The following is a 16,595-nucleotide window of genomic DNA, read 5'->3' on the forward strand; positions in this document are numbered from 1 at the left end:
AGTTTCGAGTCGACTCCAGCCAAATCCGGTGTGTAGTTTCGAGTACATTCTTCAAGTGTATTACATAAACAGTATAATTATTATCAATGACACTACTACAACTTCTTCTTATTATTATTCTTCTTCTTATTATTATTATTATTAATAATTATAACAACACTGTATATAAAAAGAAAGATAGGCAGTTTGTATTTGAATACTAAAAAGCTAGTTGATTGCCAACATCGGTAGACGTGAAGTCTAGGAGTCAAGGACATTGTTCACGAGCTTCTGAATTTGGGTTGAGGGTCTAGGTTGAGTATTCGGGCTCGAGCCGAACACTGTTAAAAGTTACAGGGCACTGGCCAAATATCTTCAAAACTCGGCCCGGGTTTAGAATTGTCAACGACTCGAGCAGCTCGGCTCACAGCTCATTCACTATCGACCAGAACCGAGAAGTGAACCGAGCCAACAGCTCAGTTGAGCCGAACCGAGCAAATGGCTCATCCCTACCAAGCCAGCTCGAGCCATCTCAGTTGAGCCGAGCCGAGCTGAGCTTGTTATAAAAAATCTTTTGTGGTCTCGCTATCGAGACGAGACGAGATGCAAGCAGTGTCCCATCTCGTGAGCAACACTAAACGTATTCCATATTACTGTTTAGCTTACATTGCTCATGGCTTTCGCTTTCCAGTGTAATCAGGCCATGATTTCAAGACGACTTAAAACGAATGAGCCATTTATCAAACTCGACTCGACTCGAAACTCGACGCGAAAAACTGAATCGGCTCGGAACTCGACTCGAGGATATTACCTTTGACTTGACTCGAAACTCGACTTGAATTCGAGTCGAGTCGAATTTTAGCTTGACTCGTGCTCATCCCTATGCGTTAAAAAATTGTTGCTTATAATTATTCTGCTTAACTAATTATATAATAATAACAATGTTGTTATGTAAAATTAAAAATAAAGAATATAGAGAAATATTACACTACTCTATAATCAACGGGACTCTAGTATAAGCAAACTGGTCTGAAAGAATTCCAATATTACATACCATCAGCAAACTATTGTCTAGTAATAAAGTAGGCCTGCTCATCAAAACAGTTTATTTATATTAACCCCTTACTGTAAATCGTTAATTATGGCACCCTAGTTGTTGATAAATATTTTCCGCAGGGCACTTCCGACACTTCACTTTTAAATTCTGTCCACCATCATCCTCAGCTCTTAAGAAAAAAGTATTCTTTCAAATGTTCGAATAGTAAAATATTTTCGTTCTCTATCTTTATAAAAACAACACCAATCAAAGTAAAATAGACTACCGTTATCATTGCACTCCTAGTTCATTCACTAAATGTATTGATTTGGAGCTGTCAAAATCTACGACAAAATCTTCCAGGTGCTTGCGTCAGTACACGTGATTTCCCAAAGGTTTTCCTCATCTTCAAAAAACAGCAAGTGACACTACAAATTTATTTGTTTCTCTGTGTGTCTGTGACTGTCGGTCACTGACATACGTAGTTCATGCTCGATTGTTTCATTCTGAGAAATTCACTTACAGGAAAGAAACATTTGTTTCCGAAAAAAATATACATATATTGTAGTTACTCATCCGAAATGTAACGCGAAAAAAGTAACGCAAACTAGGTACGTTACTTAAAAATTTGTAACGCGTTACCGTTACGTTACTTCCCAACACTGTATGTGTATATATATATATATATATATATATATATATATATATATATATATATATATATATATATATATATATATGTGTGTGTGTGTGTGTGTGTGTGTGTGTGTCACACAACTCTAACACTTTTTGTCGTGAAACATGCTGAACTACGAAAACATGACGTATGTCTTGTCGCAGTCGACGAGTTTCTCCACTTAAGCCTACCAGTAACGAAATCACCTACAGGCAAACAGTTGCAAATTCATTCATTAGTCATGGCTCATCGTGGTCAGAATGTTCGCGAGCAGCTTACTGCTCTTGTTGAATACGGTGGTATGAGTGTGAGACAAGGTAGCGAACGTCTTTGTGTTCCCTGTTCTACAGCATATACTTGGTGGAAGAAATACTCAGAAACAAGTAATGTGTCTAGAAAACCTGGCACTGGTCTTCAAAGGGTTTCAACCCCACAACAAGATCGGGCCCTAGTTTATATAAGCCGTCGCAATCCTTTCATGTCATCCCGGCAGTTAGTGATAGCGTCTCGTTTTCCTCGCTCCTTTCTCACCGCTCGACGACGCTTTAAAGATGCAGGGCTTCACGCATATCGAGTCACGTGTAAGGAGCAATTGACGGATAGTCATAAAGTTGATCGACTAGCATTTGCTGAGGCAAATATTGGTCGTAACTGGGATCATGTAATCTTCATAGACGAAAAGATATTCTCTTCAGCAAATGATGGTCCTCGACTTGTGTATAGACCCACAGGAAAACGTTACGATCCACAGTACATGCACAGAACGCATCGAATGGGGCATGTTACTATTCACTGCTGGGGATGGCTGTGTAAGGATACAGTTGGTGAATTACACCGTATAGAAGGCCGATTGAACAGCCAGAAGTATCTGGATATTGTGCAGTATGGCTTGCTCCCCGCTGCGAGAAATTTATTTAAAGACGGCATTATAGAAGTTCAACAAGATCATAGCTCAATACATGATTCCCATCTAGTTCAAGCCTGGTTTCAAGAGGAACCCAATATTGAGCTAGTCGACTGGTTCCAAGAGGATCTGACTTGAACCCAATGGAAAATCTATGGGCGGAAGTTACAAGAACTCTATACGAAAATTGGCCTAATCCCCCACCAAGGACAGCTGACGCACTTTGGGAGCTAGTTTCTGACGCGTGGGAAGAAATAGCACAGGAACATCAATGTGTCGCTAGCTTGGTTAACTCATTACCAAGAAGATTAAGATGCGTCATCAAAGCTAACGGCGATTATACGAGATATTAATACCTGAATAAAGATCTGTCTTCATACCCAGGTGACCTTCGAGCTCTTTCAAGAGCTCACTAATTTTTCCTTTAATATTGCTTTCATTGACACGTTTGCTTTTCGTCGGAATGTGCGATATATATTTATTTCTGCTCCTTTGTTTACCCTACACAGATAGTCCAGTGGTTAGCACGTGTGCCTTTGGTGTACGGGGTACCGAGTTCTATTCCCGCTGGGAGAGGCTTGTGTTTTTACCTATCTGTGATAATTCTGTGTTCGTGCCCATGTTGTTAAAGAGGTACTGCTCAAACTATAAAACTGAGTAGAACAATTACACACACACAAAAAAAAAAAAAAAGTTACTGAGGAACGTTCGGTAAGTCAGTTTTGTTTTAATATCTAATGCCTAGCGCGTTCGTTGTTGGGTCTTATAGTCGCGGGTTCAATTTCCGTTAAGGCTTCATTAAAATTTTACTTGAACTATAATTTATTTGCATGAATCACCCGTCTTCTTTAGCCTAAAGGACTTAAACGTTGAGAAAAGTATATGATAAAAATGAAATAAATAATAAGACAGTAATAATGCTATTAATCTGTATCTGTCTACATAGGATATAAATGAAAAAGACGTCGACTATCAAAACAAAAAATGTCTTAACCGTTTGAAATGATTTTTATTAGTTAACACTTTCACCTACCTCTGACTCATGGGCACCCGAAGGGGACAGGGTAGGTCGCCCTCAGACTCACGAAATGTATACAAAGAGAAATACCAAAAATAATATATAGCAACCCTGAAGATAGCCCCTCCTAGAACATTTTAGAGTGCCATGCGCGGACTGGTTTGTTGTCACGCCATTTTTATTAAGGTGCGTATCCTAACAGAGGAGAGGAGTTAAAATTTATGCCAAAACTAGAATATCTCACATTTGTGAGATGAAACTTGGCCCCATGCCGTTAACGTCACCAATATCTAGTGGCCCACTTGCCGGTAAATGTCGATCGTCGATATAGCGACGCATCGACAGATTGCCGCTAGTGTGTCCCTGGCGGCAGGGTTTCATCGAGTCGAAACAGACCTCTAGAGTAGGGGTGTTGCAGTTACCACCACGTAGAGGCGATGACTTCTTTTCGGTCCGTCTTTTGATTCGTCGCGGAGAATCGGAGGGACCGAAACAACTTATCGCTAGTCATGTGCATGCGTTTATTATTATATATTTGTTTTATCTGACGAATGTACCTAAAGTGAGCTCCGGGGTCAAGAGTAACCCATGTTTCTACATCACAAGGTTGCTGTGTCGCGCAATTCCGGGAGAACTTTATATATATATATATATTGTAAGTGCTTTTTAGACTTATCTCAATGTAAATGAATCATGCATATAGGCTATTTAACATATTTTGGTGGAGTAATTTTATAATTCATTGGCATTTCGTCGCGTCTCTGCCAGCGGTGGCCCACTGGTGTTATAATTTTCAAAACAGAAGTGGGGCCACCGTGGATCGTTGCAGTGGGGCCATCAATTTTTGGCGAGAGATCGCTAGTTACCCATCGATGGTCCACCGTCGCTTACGGCACGGGGTAACTCTAAATTAAATTTAATTAGGAAATCACTATAGTTGCTATAAGAACTATCTTTTGAATTTGGACTGTGTAATATTGGTCTTTTGAGGCAAACATTTCCTAAGATCAACTTCGAGTATTTTCGGGAAACAGTAAACCAAAGATGATAGGTTCGAACCCACAATCCAACGTTCACAATCGAAAACATTCTGTAAATCTGTATTTTCCTCTTTTAAGTGTAATAAGATATGTTGATCCGTTATTAACTGTACTGTAGAAACAATTCATCATTGTAATACTTAAGGATAAAGTATTTCGAAATTATGTATACATGGTAGTTGCCTCAATCCAGCTATAATCAATGCCCTCGATTTCCTTCGTGCAGTTCAAACCGATTTTTCTGCAAGCTGTTACACAACGACAATTAGTCTAGTTGTCTATGTGTCGAACTGCTGAGCCAAAGGACGAGGGATCGAATCTCGGAGATGGACATGTAAATTTTTATTACTTGCAGAATTATACATTTCACCCATAATAAAATGAGCATTAAAACAGTTTGTGTTTCCGTGGAAAAGTAAGAATTTATTTCAAATTAAACTTGTGAGCAGTGAAGCAAAACGAATTGGGCTCATGGTTGTCCGAATACCTGACGATTTGAATAAATCATACGACACGCCTTTAGTATGGAGTTAAAGAGCTTTCTGATACGTATAAAAAAATATCACTAACCTAAAATCCATTACAAAACAGGACCTACCAGAAGCTTCAACACCACGTGTGCGTCACTTCAGTGAACGCTGTATGGAAACTTCCTATATAAATTTCACTCACTTGACGTCTAGTCAGTCGACCGTACTTGGTTTGTTATCTAACTATATTGAAGGGGTATACACAAACAAGATGCAAAATCCATTTTTCAATTTTGTCAGGAAACGAAGAAAATGTGACGCCCTTATGTTTCAGAATTGTTGAACTTTTTTTTCGGGGGGGGGGGGGGTAGATTTTACTGTGTGAGTAGTGACTACTGCTGTTAACCAATGCTTTCTTTCATTTTTCATTTACATATCCTATCCTCTTTCAAGTTCGGTTCCACATGCCATTCCATTTAGTTTCATTTATTCTGTTCGATTAAATACACATTCCTCAATCTCTTATAATATGTCCAAATTAACAAAACGGTTCTCTTGCTTTCTTTTTAATAATGATGATTTAGATTTCAAGCGAGTTAATTTTAAATAAACTTGCAACCAATTTGTTAATTACTACGCGCATTGAGTTCTTCCTCATTGTGTGTTAATATATATTCTTCAGTGTTTACATTCTAATAATAATAAATATTTATGCCACAATCAGATATAATTGCAGTATACGAAGGTTAAGTGGGTAATATAGCAGTTCAAGCCAATATCTTACTTCAATCTGTATCGTAGATTACAATTATCGTTAAAAGAAATTGAATATTCGCATCCAAAATTGATTTTATCTAGGTAGGATGGATAAAGATGCGCACGAGACAAGATTTGAGGCCGTCTCGTCTCGACAATATGCTGTAAAACTGATGTCTCGACTCGAAAAATGTATATTTTCCTATTGGAAGAGCTATGTCTCGACTCGAATTTTGTCAGGAAAATTCTGTCTCGACTCGACTCTGCGCATCCCTAAGGATGGACAGTTTGAAGAGCCCAGTATTCCAAAGCTGGCGGGGTAACCAATTACACCATTATGCAACATCTATTTCAGATCAACCATTATTATACACTTCATTTTCACAAGCTTCTTCTTATAATAACTATATCGATTTCCTACTTAAGTTCAATTATAGATAATTGTTTCTTATGTAGCAGCTAATATTCATGCTATACAGTATAAAACAAGTACACATTCAATGTAAATAAATGCACAGATTACTGGCATTGCGTTTTGATCCGATTTTAAGCAGTACATATTTTCTAAATAATTGTTCAAATTGCTTTATAAAAATCCCAATTATGAGGTACCCTAAGTTTTTGTAATGCAAAAAAATACAAGCATATATATAGGTGTATTTTAGGGGACTTCCGGGCTTGATCCCACCCCTCCGAAATTTTACGTTTATTCAAATAAAATATTGTAAAGTGAATGAAATATCTTGTAGAATGTTCACATTTCCAAGAATGAAGTTAGCAAAGTCCCCCGAAATATATATATGAATAATTTTCATGTTGGACGTGTGGTTTTAGGTATTCAACTGTGTTCACATTTCTCATTTTAGCGTTTTCGTATATGAATTATGGACATGGCGGGCTAGTAAATGTGACAGGGATTTGAAAAGTGACAGTTCGTCGGATAATGTGTATCCAATCCCTTCACAGTATAAAAAAGTTCTCATATATTTAAAAAAAGGAAGAAAAACTTTAACTTACCGCACGGAAGTTCGAACCGTCGCCTTTCGTTTCAGAAATGTCAGTAGCAGTACTAAACCTGCTTGACCACAGACGCAACTTACAAGAGAATGTGTTATAATATTGATAATAGAATCGCTCCAAGCACAGGTTCCTACTTGGAGGTTTAAATATTCATTTTCTGACGTTTTCAGCAATTTGTACTTAAGATAATGGTTGATTTTGCATATTGAAACTGTGCATGAGGTGTGCAATCAATATTAATCTCAGAAATAAGTAGTTTGATTTTGTTTTTACATTTTCACATCGCTCGGATGACAGTACGGTTTGCAGCTAGTGTCTCTATAAAGAACGGCGGGAACATGCAATTCCCTGTGTATAGATCTGCGGAAATTGTGACGGATCTAGGCTCTCTTTTTCGAACTTTGTTTCTGAACGAGTTTCCAGCTTTTTGTGAACAGGTGTGTACATCAATTAATACTCCATTTACATTCTGCAAGAATTTCAGTCGTGGGTTTTTCTTGCTATTACTGATGCTGCCTTTTTTCAAAAATTTTTCCAACTTGCCCAGGTGGAGTTTGTTTTACAGCACTATCAAAAAGGTCCAGTGATGTCGAAATCCGCAAACCTTGTTCTTCTAAACGAGTAATCGTCGTGTGCAGTGACCGAAAATGAGCACTTATTAGACTCAATATTGTCAGCGCTGCATGCATTCCTTGCTTCTTGTGGGTCGAAACAATTTAGTACTCTTTTGACATCTTGTAAATGTTGGTTGTAATCAATGTTTCCCATCTTGCTAGTATTTGTGGTGAAGGTAATGGTATCCCAGGCAATATTTTCTAAATGAAACCACTTTGAAAGGTGCTTTTACAAACACCTTTTGTACAGAAGAAATAAGTTGGTTAACATTTGGAAATTGACCTTGTATTTCTTCTGTAGACCTTGCATTTCTGTCCGGTAATGTATAATGTATGGTCCAGCATGAAATCATGATTGTTTTCATACTATACACTCAAGTGAGTTTAGCTTTTTAACAATAACAAACTTCATTGTAAAAATGTACTAAACAGTGTTTGCTTTTATAATATATGAATACGTATGTGTTTTTCTTTAATTGAAAAACTGTCACGTACAGAGGTACAGTTATTGGAAAAGTAAAACATTTATATACGATGTATCCCAAACCTAATCATCCGTGCTACTAAAGGCGGACAGTATATCCTTGATCAGAGAGAGCCATAGATTAATCTCATCAATACGGCAGAAAGAGGAAATCCCCAAGGACTCTGTATTTAATCAAGGATACACATTTATTTGTAGTAGTTATCGGAATAATTAATGCAATCCTACGTACTTCCTTACCTCCAGTGTGCTATAATGTCTTGTTTAATATTTTTGCAACACAATTAACTCCTATGTGGATGAGATAAATAAAGTAATCAAATATATGCTTTAAACAAAATAAGCCAGGTACTTTACGCAAGACGGATGTTAGAAGAAAGAGAGAAAGTGACTCTTCGAACCAGCAGCTATCCATAGATTTTAACAAAGCTGATGGTTAGGAAATAGAAACTATATACCTTTCAGGAGAAACTACATACCTTTATAATATGTAATGGTAAGAGTAAGGAACTTGCATTCAATGCTCTCAACCAGTACGCATACGATCTAAACTTCATAAGAACTGATAGGTGAGTGCAAGATGAGAATATCTTCCTAACAACATGTAAAAGAAGTTGGTCTGGAAGTGAGGGTAGATACAGCAAAGAATAGTATGACAATCGAAATTATACTTTCGAAAGTGATGAACATTTTGTGATCAAGATCAATAATGTAGTTGAGATGACTACATTTAAATATTAGGCGTAGAGTAACAAATCAGAACAAAGATATCGAGAAAATGAAAAGTTACTTTATAGACAAGGAAATGCGACTTAAAATAAATATATATATATATATATGAAATTCAGGCTCTAAGTTGTAGGGATGCAAGCTGAACGTTTTCGTCGTCCTGGAAAGAAAGGAGAAATGCATGATACAATAAGATAAATAATATTGGTATGATTTGATAATAATAGTAATACATAACTCTACAATGTATACTCGTCTCCAACTCTAATACAAGTAATTATAACATTTAATACGTTAGATGGATAAAATCTTATTTGGAAAAATCTTAGGAAAAGGCCGCTCGGTAGGACAAGAAGATAGTGAAATAATATCTTAGAGAAGTGATCGAAAATCAAAATTGGGTTTATCGTATTTGGCACTGGATAGAAGATGTGGAAATCCTTCTATTTCTTCAGCGATGAACCGTCGAGTTTCTTTAGTCTTTATTATAATGTCACCTAAATTCTTTCTTACATTACACGTATATTATACATTATTCGAATTCCTACCAAATAGCAACTTTAATTCATTAAAATACATGCTTAGCTTATTAAACCAGTAGCTTCTTATAGTCCTAGAGGAAATGAGAAATAAAAGGAAGGTCAGGCACTGTTACATATGATAAGTAAACGCACAGGGAGAATGTATGGCCGGAAAACATTTCTGTGATAACTTGCATGAAAGCTCCAGAAATATGGGCAGTTGGTGTATCTTAGAATAATATGTATCGTGTTAATTGCGCAAAATCAATACAAACCTAGAAGAATTCAATGTTACTGAAGGCCTGGCCTCTTGAAAGAAATATGGTATTATCCGGCCGAAGATTGTCTTACATTATACATGTACAGTAGAGGATATGCTATGGATTCGATATTTATGTAACCAGACACACAAATATGTCATTCATGATGACAGCATTATCTGTCGGAATTGTGAATTTTTGAACAAAGATATTTTTTTTTCTTAATCGGTTATTATTGAATTAATTCTTGCGAGCATTTAATTTGTAGGAATGATCTATGGTAATTTAAAATCATAACAACAATATTCCTCGCAGGTATCTATAAGAAATATGTTTTACAGTTTCACGCTTCACTTCAGAACCGCTGTTTACTGCCTGCGTAACGATCTTTGAGACAAGACCTCTACATTCTCTGCTGTTCAGACAGTCGGCACATGTTTTTTTCAATTTGGATCAAACGACTTGTTTTCTAACCCAAACAATATCATATTCCTACTATGAACTTCTCTGTAATGGCCTATGTTAAAATACAAACAAAACTTGCTTTGAATTAGAATAACAAAGTCAACATTTTCAATTTAAGTGCAGCGATTTAGAGCGGAAAGAAAAGGAAAAAGTTATCAAATGAATTGATTTTGTTGGTTGGCATGTTGCACGTGATCAAGGACGTACTAACAGCGCTTTTGTCGGCCAAACGTCAGCTACCATAAATAAACCAGCTTTCTTTGCTGGACCCTGCATTTTATTCATTATTATTCTTTTTCATACCATTTAAATAAATGTACAGGAATATTCTGACGTCAGTTATTTTTATTTTCTTAGGATTGCTCCTGCCGTTTTACGACAAGCAACGTATGGAACTATTAAATTTGGAACTTATTATACGCTTAAAAGAATGTTAACAAAAAAGACTGAAAAAGAAGATTTACTAATTAATGTTTTCTGTGGGGTGGTGGCTGGTATGATGTCCAGTGCAATTGCAAATCCAACAGATGTGTTAAAAGTCCGATTGCAATGCCAGCCAGTACTTTCAGAGCAACAGGGTCTTGTTGCATGTTTTGTAGATATTTATAAACAGGAGGGTGTTGGTGGTTTGTGGAGGGTAAGTGCTTTTAGAAACATGTATAAATAACTGTAGCTGTACGAATATAATTTAATTTATTCAGTGTGTCGTGTGTTAAGATTTTTAAAAATCTTAGGTTGTAGCAGGTAATATGTATATAAATCACTCGTCCAAACTTCGATAGTCGATCCTTTTACAGATTTAATATATGTATTTTAAATGAGTCATGGATGTATGTATTCCTAAAAACTTCCACATATTATTCATCACTAGGTCAATCTATTATAATAATAAACAAAACACATAGTTAAGCTGAAATGGATTAGACATCATTAGTGAATAAATAGTCGATGTGGTTAGTCCATAGTTTATAAAGGTGCATATTCGAATCAATTATAAATAATACTGTATATAAAATATATTTTATCCTAAATATTCTTGGAGTACTTTCAAACCTTCACTTGCGAGTTGAATCTGGATACTGTTGTGTTTTTATTTATTTCTATTCTTGTTTTCCTTAGGGATTCTTCCGTTTCCTTCCCCTTTCTTTTATTCCACCATTTCATTCATTCTTATAATCACAGTCTCATTTAGCCTACACGATATAAGCGTGGTATGGAAACCTGAAGGATCTCATTTGATGTCATATTAAACAGCAAGTTTCTTTAGAAACTAAAATTGAACAAAACGTAATGGTTTTAGAAATTCTCTCCTTAATACGAATTTTGGATCTATTATACTTCTTCTTACAGATAGTTATTTAGAAAGAATATTGTTTAGCAGCAAAATCTTTCAATGGCTTATACAGTTAGTTTTCAATGAGAGTCAGAAAAAAGTTAGATAACTGGTATGGAATTTTCAAAGACTAATACAGGAAACAAAAGGAAACGTATGTTCATATAACAACCATTAATAGATAAATTATGCTAATAATAAACATTCCAATAGTTGCCACTTCAGCACCAAGAAGAACATAACTTACAGTAGTGTATTAATTGGTATTTGTAGACCAGTCTCAAAATGCAGGTGGGTCACGGGACTCATTGGTAGAGCATTCACCTTCAGTGGAAAAGGTCTCTGGTTCGATCTCTGACCGTGTGAGTTCATGATGGACAACTTTGTGTCCGGGGATTCCTCGAGGTTGTAACCATTTTCTCTCAGCAACTCCACAACCCACCCAAGACAAATTCAATAAATCCAAAATGTATTAGAAGCATGTTGTGAGGCCGAAGGAACAAAATAGCCACCAGCTGGATGAGTGGAAAACCTTCCCAAGTAGTCGATTTAGGTTTCTGGTACTAAACGAAATATATATTCTGTTAATGCTATTGGGGGTAATGCTGCTGGCTTTGTAAATGTCAGAAGTCAATAATTAACACTTGTAAATATATATTTATCAACAAAAAATAACTAACAAGAAAAAAGACGTAGCTACGAAATTGCTTAAATTTAGACAAACACTTGTTAACTCATTACATGTATATGCAATATTTTGAGTCCATTATTACTACAGGCATTTTGATACGTACCATGAGGACACAATAACCCTTTTTCCAATAATGGCGTCAGTCTCAAGCTAAAAAGAAAAATGGCACATAATAATAATTATTATTATATCTCAAAATGTATAAAAGAACTCTGATCTCCTTCTTTTATATCTATTAACTTAATTTACAAGAAATAGGTACCAGGGCTCAATCATTCTTTGACAAATATAGAAATATTCAAAGCTTAGTAAAAATATGGAAGTTCACTCACCAGGTGATTACGTCAAATGAAGCACTTGGAAAATTTATATGGCGGGCCAGCAAATTCCTAGCATGCTTCAGTTGATGACAAATAAGAAATTAAATTCGTAAACTAAGTAAAGACTGCCGTAAAATAAAATAGTAACCAAACTAACAGAAAATAATAATAATAATAATAATAATAATAATAATAATAATAATAATAATAATGAAGTATTATTATTATTATTATTATTATTATTATTATTATTATTATTATTATTATTATTATTATTATTATTATTATTATCCTCTTAACACCATCAGTGACATGCCCACGGAAAGCATCGAGCACCAGAATCCCTCGCTGTTTCAGCAAAGCTCCTGGACGTCGATTCCAAACGACCTCCAGCCAATCCTTCATCAGTTCCTCCGTCATCCATTCCTTGTTCTGAACACGCACAATAACACCGCCCGGCAACTTTTCCTTCGGCAAATTCTTTCGCTTCAAGATAACGAAAGGTGGGAGTTTGCTTCCGTCAGCTAAAGCACACAGCATCACTGTAATACGTATTTTTTCACTTCCAGTTGTTGTAACCGGAACAGACTTTGCTCCTTTGGTATTAATAGTCACCTTACTCGGCATATCGAAGTATACTGCCTATTTCATCTGCATTTCCAATCTGTTTCAAAGGGTAATTGTGAGTTTTTCTTAAGTTTATCACATAACGTTGATACTTAAGTAACTTTTCATCAAAATCATTGGGAAAACGTTATGCCAATGTTGTTCGTCTTCGCAGAGAGAGACCGTTTCTTCTCTTCATCCTCCTGCACCATCCTAGACTAGCCTTAAAATTTTGGATGTTGGCTGCACGTGCAAGTTCCAAACTTTAAGGTGAATAACTTCACGTGTAATAGGAAGACCCTGATCACGCTTTTCTGTAATAAACGCCACAATCTGTTCTTCTAGGTTCTTAAATTTGCCGGTCTTCGGGCCTCGAAAAGCCTTCCTTGTAGCACAAGAGTTCCTCAGTTGCTGTGCAATTTTCTTCCAGTCCCTTACATTCTTTTAACACCCCAAAACATCTGGACGTTTCACAATGGTTGTGTCGTTCTGCATATTTCACCACCGTGAGCTTGAAATTTGCATCGTAAGATCTTCGCTTTTGCTGGTTGAATTGATTTTGCCGTGTACCCCTTATTTCCACTTTATCAAGTTTTTTAATATCCATTTTTAATGTTACTGGAGATCTACAGGTTTTTTAAATATACATATATAAAGCACACATTCATGGACTATAAGTCAAATTACAGCAAAAAACACCAGCAAGAATAATGGCAAAACACTTCATATTTCTATAAAGAAATATATTTACGAGAAAAATTAACCAAAAATGACTTAAAATAATAAAGGAGAAAACATAACTCATATGCATATAGTTTTGCTAAGGGAAGGTTCCTACAACGTGAAATAATGTAGAGTTCCGTAAGAGCCATCTGTAAACATCTGCAGAGTGTGCAGAGTTTGCTATTTTCGCATTGTCCTCAATATAAGTCGATCTGAACATACCACAAGTCGACACCGAAAAGAAGTCGACTCCGCATATGGGTCGACCTTAATTTTTAAGCAGGATAGAGTTACCATGTGTCAGCATTTATGCGGACATGTCCGCATTTTGAGAGTAAAAATTTCCATCCGCATATAATTTCTGAACCTTCTTAATTTGTTCTCATTTTCTAAGCACAAGTGTAATTTCAATTCAATTCCAGACACTTCACATGTAAGACACGTTTGGATATTTGTATACAGAGAAAAGATTGTCAAAGATGATCATATCTACTGAAAATATATTAGTAGATAAAGTCAATATGATGCTTTGTAAATAATCTTGTTTTATATTTTTCATAATGTTTTAAAAACAAACTGTCGAAAGTTATATTTATGAAAACAGTGAGCCAGATAGAATAGTGTTCGGATTTTGGCATTACAGAATATGGTAACTTTATACGTGGGGGAAACGTTTTGTTGAGTTTACCAAAATGTAGAAAATTTAAAATGTATTTTCCAAAGCAAGCTTTTGTTGAGTCCGCCTTTACTTCGCGGAATGTTTCATTGAAAACTAGAGTTTTTCTTATATGGTTAAATTCATAAATGTTCGTTGAGTGTCGAATTTAGTATTTGCCTTGGTATATTTTTTAATCTTGCCATCAATTCTTGAGTCGTATGATAAAGACTAGTTGATGTGTCTGAATTTTTAAACTCTCTTATTGCATGCAAGCACATTGGCGGGTTGGTGAGGGTGTGGGGGACACTTCTTCAATTTTTGTAATTTCCCACGTATTCTGAAGATAAAGTAGCATAAACTTAATAAAAGAAAAAAAAATAGTATACTCGAGTATGAACAAATTAAAATTTAAACAAATATTGGCACAGAATAATTGAAATCTGGAAAATACCTTAATAATACATTTTCCCATAGCTTTTCCCGTTTCCAATCTAAAACTTAAAAAAAATCGCAATAAATTGTCATTTTTCGCATTCAGTATCTTAAATATATCCAAAATTGGCTACTTAAACTCCCGTAATAAATCTTGTGTTGAACTAGCAAACACGAACACCAAAATATGCAGATTGACACCAAGAGCTGATCATCAAATCGAGATTTCGATTTTTTTTTAATTTCTAGCAGACAATATTAAATACTTGTTTATAGTCCAATGAAAGTACATTTTTCTGCTCTTCCTTTTCCGCCTGTTCGGAAGATAATCGATTACTGAATTTTAGAGCTGAATAAGCTTTTTTCCTTCATATATATATGAACACAGTGTTTTGGATAATAAATATTTACAAGTGAAACGACTATTTTATGCCACAACACAAATAAAATTTAAGATAGTAAATTAGCAGTAACACCTTGGTCATTGTCCCACGCAATAAACCCAACTCACTTGCCAATTTCGTAATACGCGATCCATATAACCATTCGCCAGCAATTTTTTCTCTTTGGAAATATCACAGAATTTGCCGTAATACACTACCAACAACAACCCGGCGCTGCAGTTACCTCCTGGCCGTCGCTAAGCCAAGCCATCTAACACGTTCCGAACTCCAGATATTTCCGTTACATTTTGAGGTTATGTATAACACTTAAGACATATATATAACATAAGATATTTCCAATACACAGAGATGTTTTCTGTACTGTTTTGATGAATAGTTAATTATTAGCTCAAAACCAGCGTCCATATGTAAAATATCCACATCATTGAGTACTCCGAGATTTGAGCCATCTCTCCCATCTTTATTAATCTTCGCAAAATTTCAGCAAGGTGACAGCTTAGTTGCAGAGAAAATAATAATACGCTGCGTAGTAGCCGAACTAGTTTGTGCAGTAGGCCATCTCGTGACAACTAATACGGCTGCCGTGACAAGATATAAATGTTGCCAGATGGTTACTACAAACTTCTCTCATCCTTAATACTAAAGATTGGCAAAACAGGTTAGTATAAAAACCGGAAACCGATTTCTAGAAAAACCAGCAGTTCGGATTTCTCCAAAACCGGTGACAGTTTTCCGAAAACCAGTGTGATTTTCGTCGCAGCTTTTTTTGTGTTTGTTTGTTCGTATACTATTCATTTCTAAACAATTAACGAAAAAGCAACAAGTTTAATAGGTAACCGTACCGGCTTTAAAATCAATAGTTAATCCTATATATTTAATATGAATATACAAACAAGATACTTCTGAAGCCAAATTCCAGTTTTGATACCAATATCTGAGTCTTCCAGTTCCAAAACTATTCTTGTCCATTTACAGAAAATCCTAATGTAGGTTCTGCATGTTTTGTAGAACTGGAAACATTTAAGGATGTTGAAGTTTTTCACATGAACACACTGAAGTATTCACAGTTATACAAAACATGCAGATCCTACATGTTTTCTAAGTTTTCTCGGATTTTTTGTAAATGGATAAGAGCCGTTTTGGAACTGGACGACTCATCTGTTGTAGACATGTAGGAAAAAATCTCAAATAACAGGAACAGTAAATGTTTACAGATTATGGAAATTAAAAAAATTGAGAGATCAGTCTTGGAAGTCAATAAAAAGTACTGAATTTTGCTTCATGTTAGTTTTTTTTTTTTCTAAACCCGCAGTATTTTGATGTAGAATTACTACACTGTAGAAAATCACGGAAAGTCAGAAATAAAATTAAAATTATTATCTATACAACGAGTGGTTGGATCTCCAATGAAGGGAAACAGTCTTTTTTTTTTCTGCTTTACGAGCCATAGTTTTTT

At 35.6% G+C, this 16,595-nt stretch overlaps 1 protein-coding gene across 4 annotated transcripts in view; it reads left to right on the plus strand.

Moving 5' to 3' along the window:
- Window positions 1-16,595, plus strand: part of Bmcp (uncoupling protein Bmcp mitochondrial) — a 165,925-nt gene that overhangs the window by 95,151 nt on the left and 54,179 nt on the right. For all 4 annotated transcript variants that reach the window (XM_081769229.1, XM_081769228.1, XM_081769230.1 and 1 more), the window contains one exon: window positions 10,330-10,609. In XM_081769229.1, the coding sequence (XP_081625355.1) occupies window positions 10,330-10,609 (280 nt within the window). The remainder of the gene's footprint in view (window positions 1-10,329; window positions 10,610-16,595) is intronic.

Source organism: Thermobia domestica, chromosome 8 (assembly GCF_964235325.1).
Source record: "Thermobia domestica chromosome 8, izTheDome1.hap1.1, whole genome shotgun sequence".
Lineage (NCBI taxonomy): Eukaryota > Metazoa > Arthropoda > Insecta > Zygentoma > Lepismatidae > Thermobia > Thermobia domestica.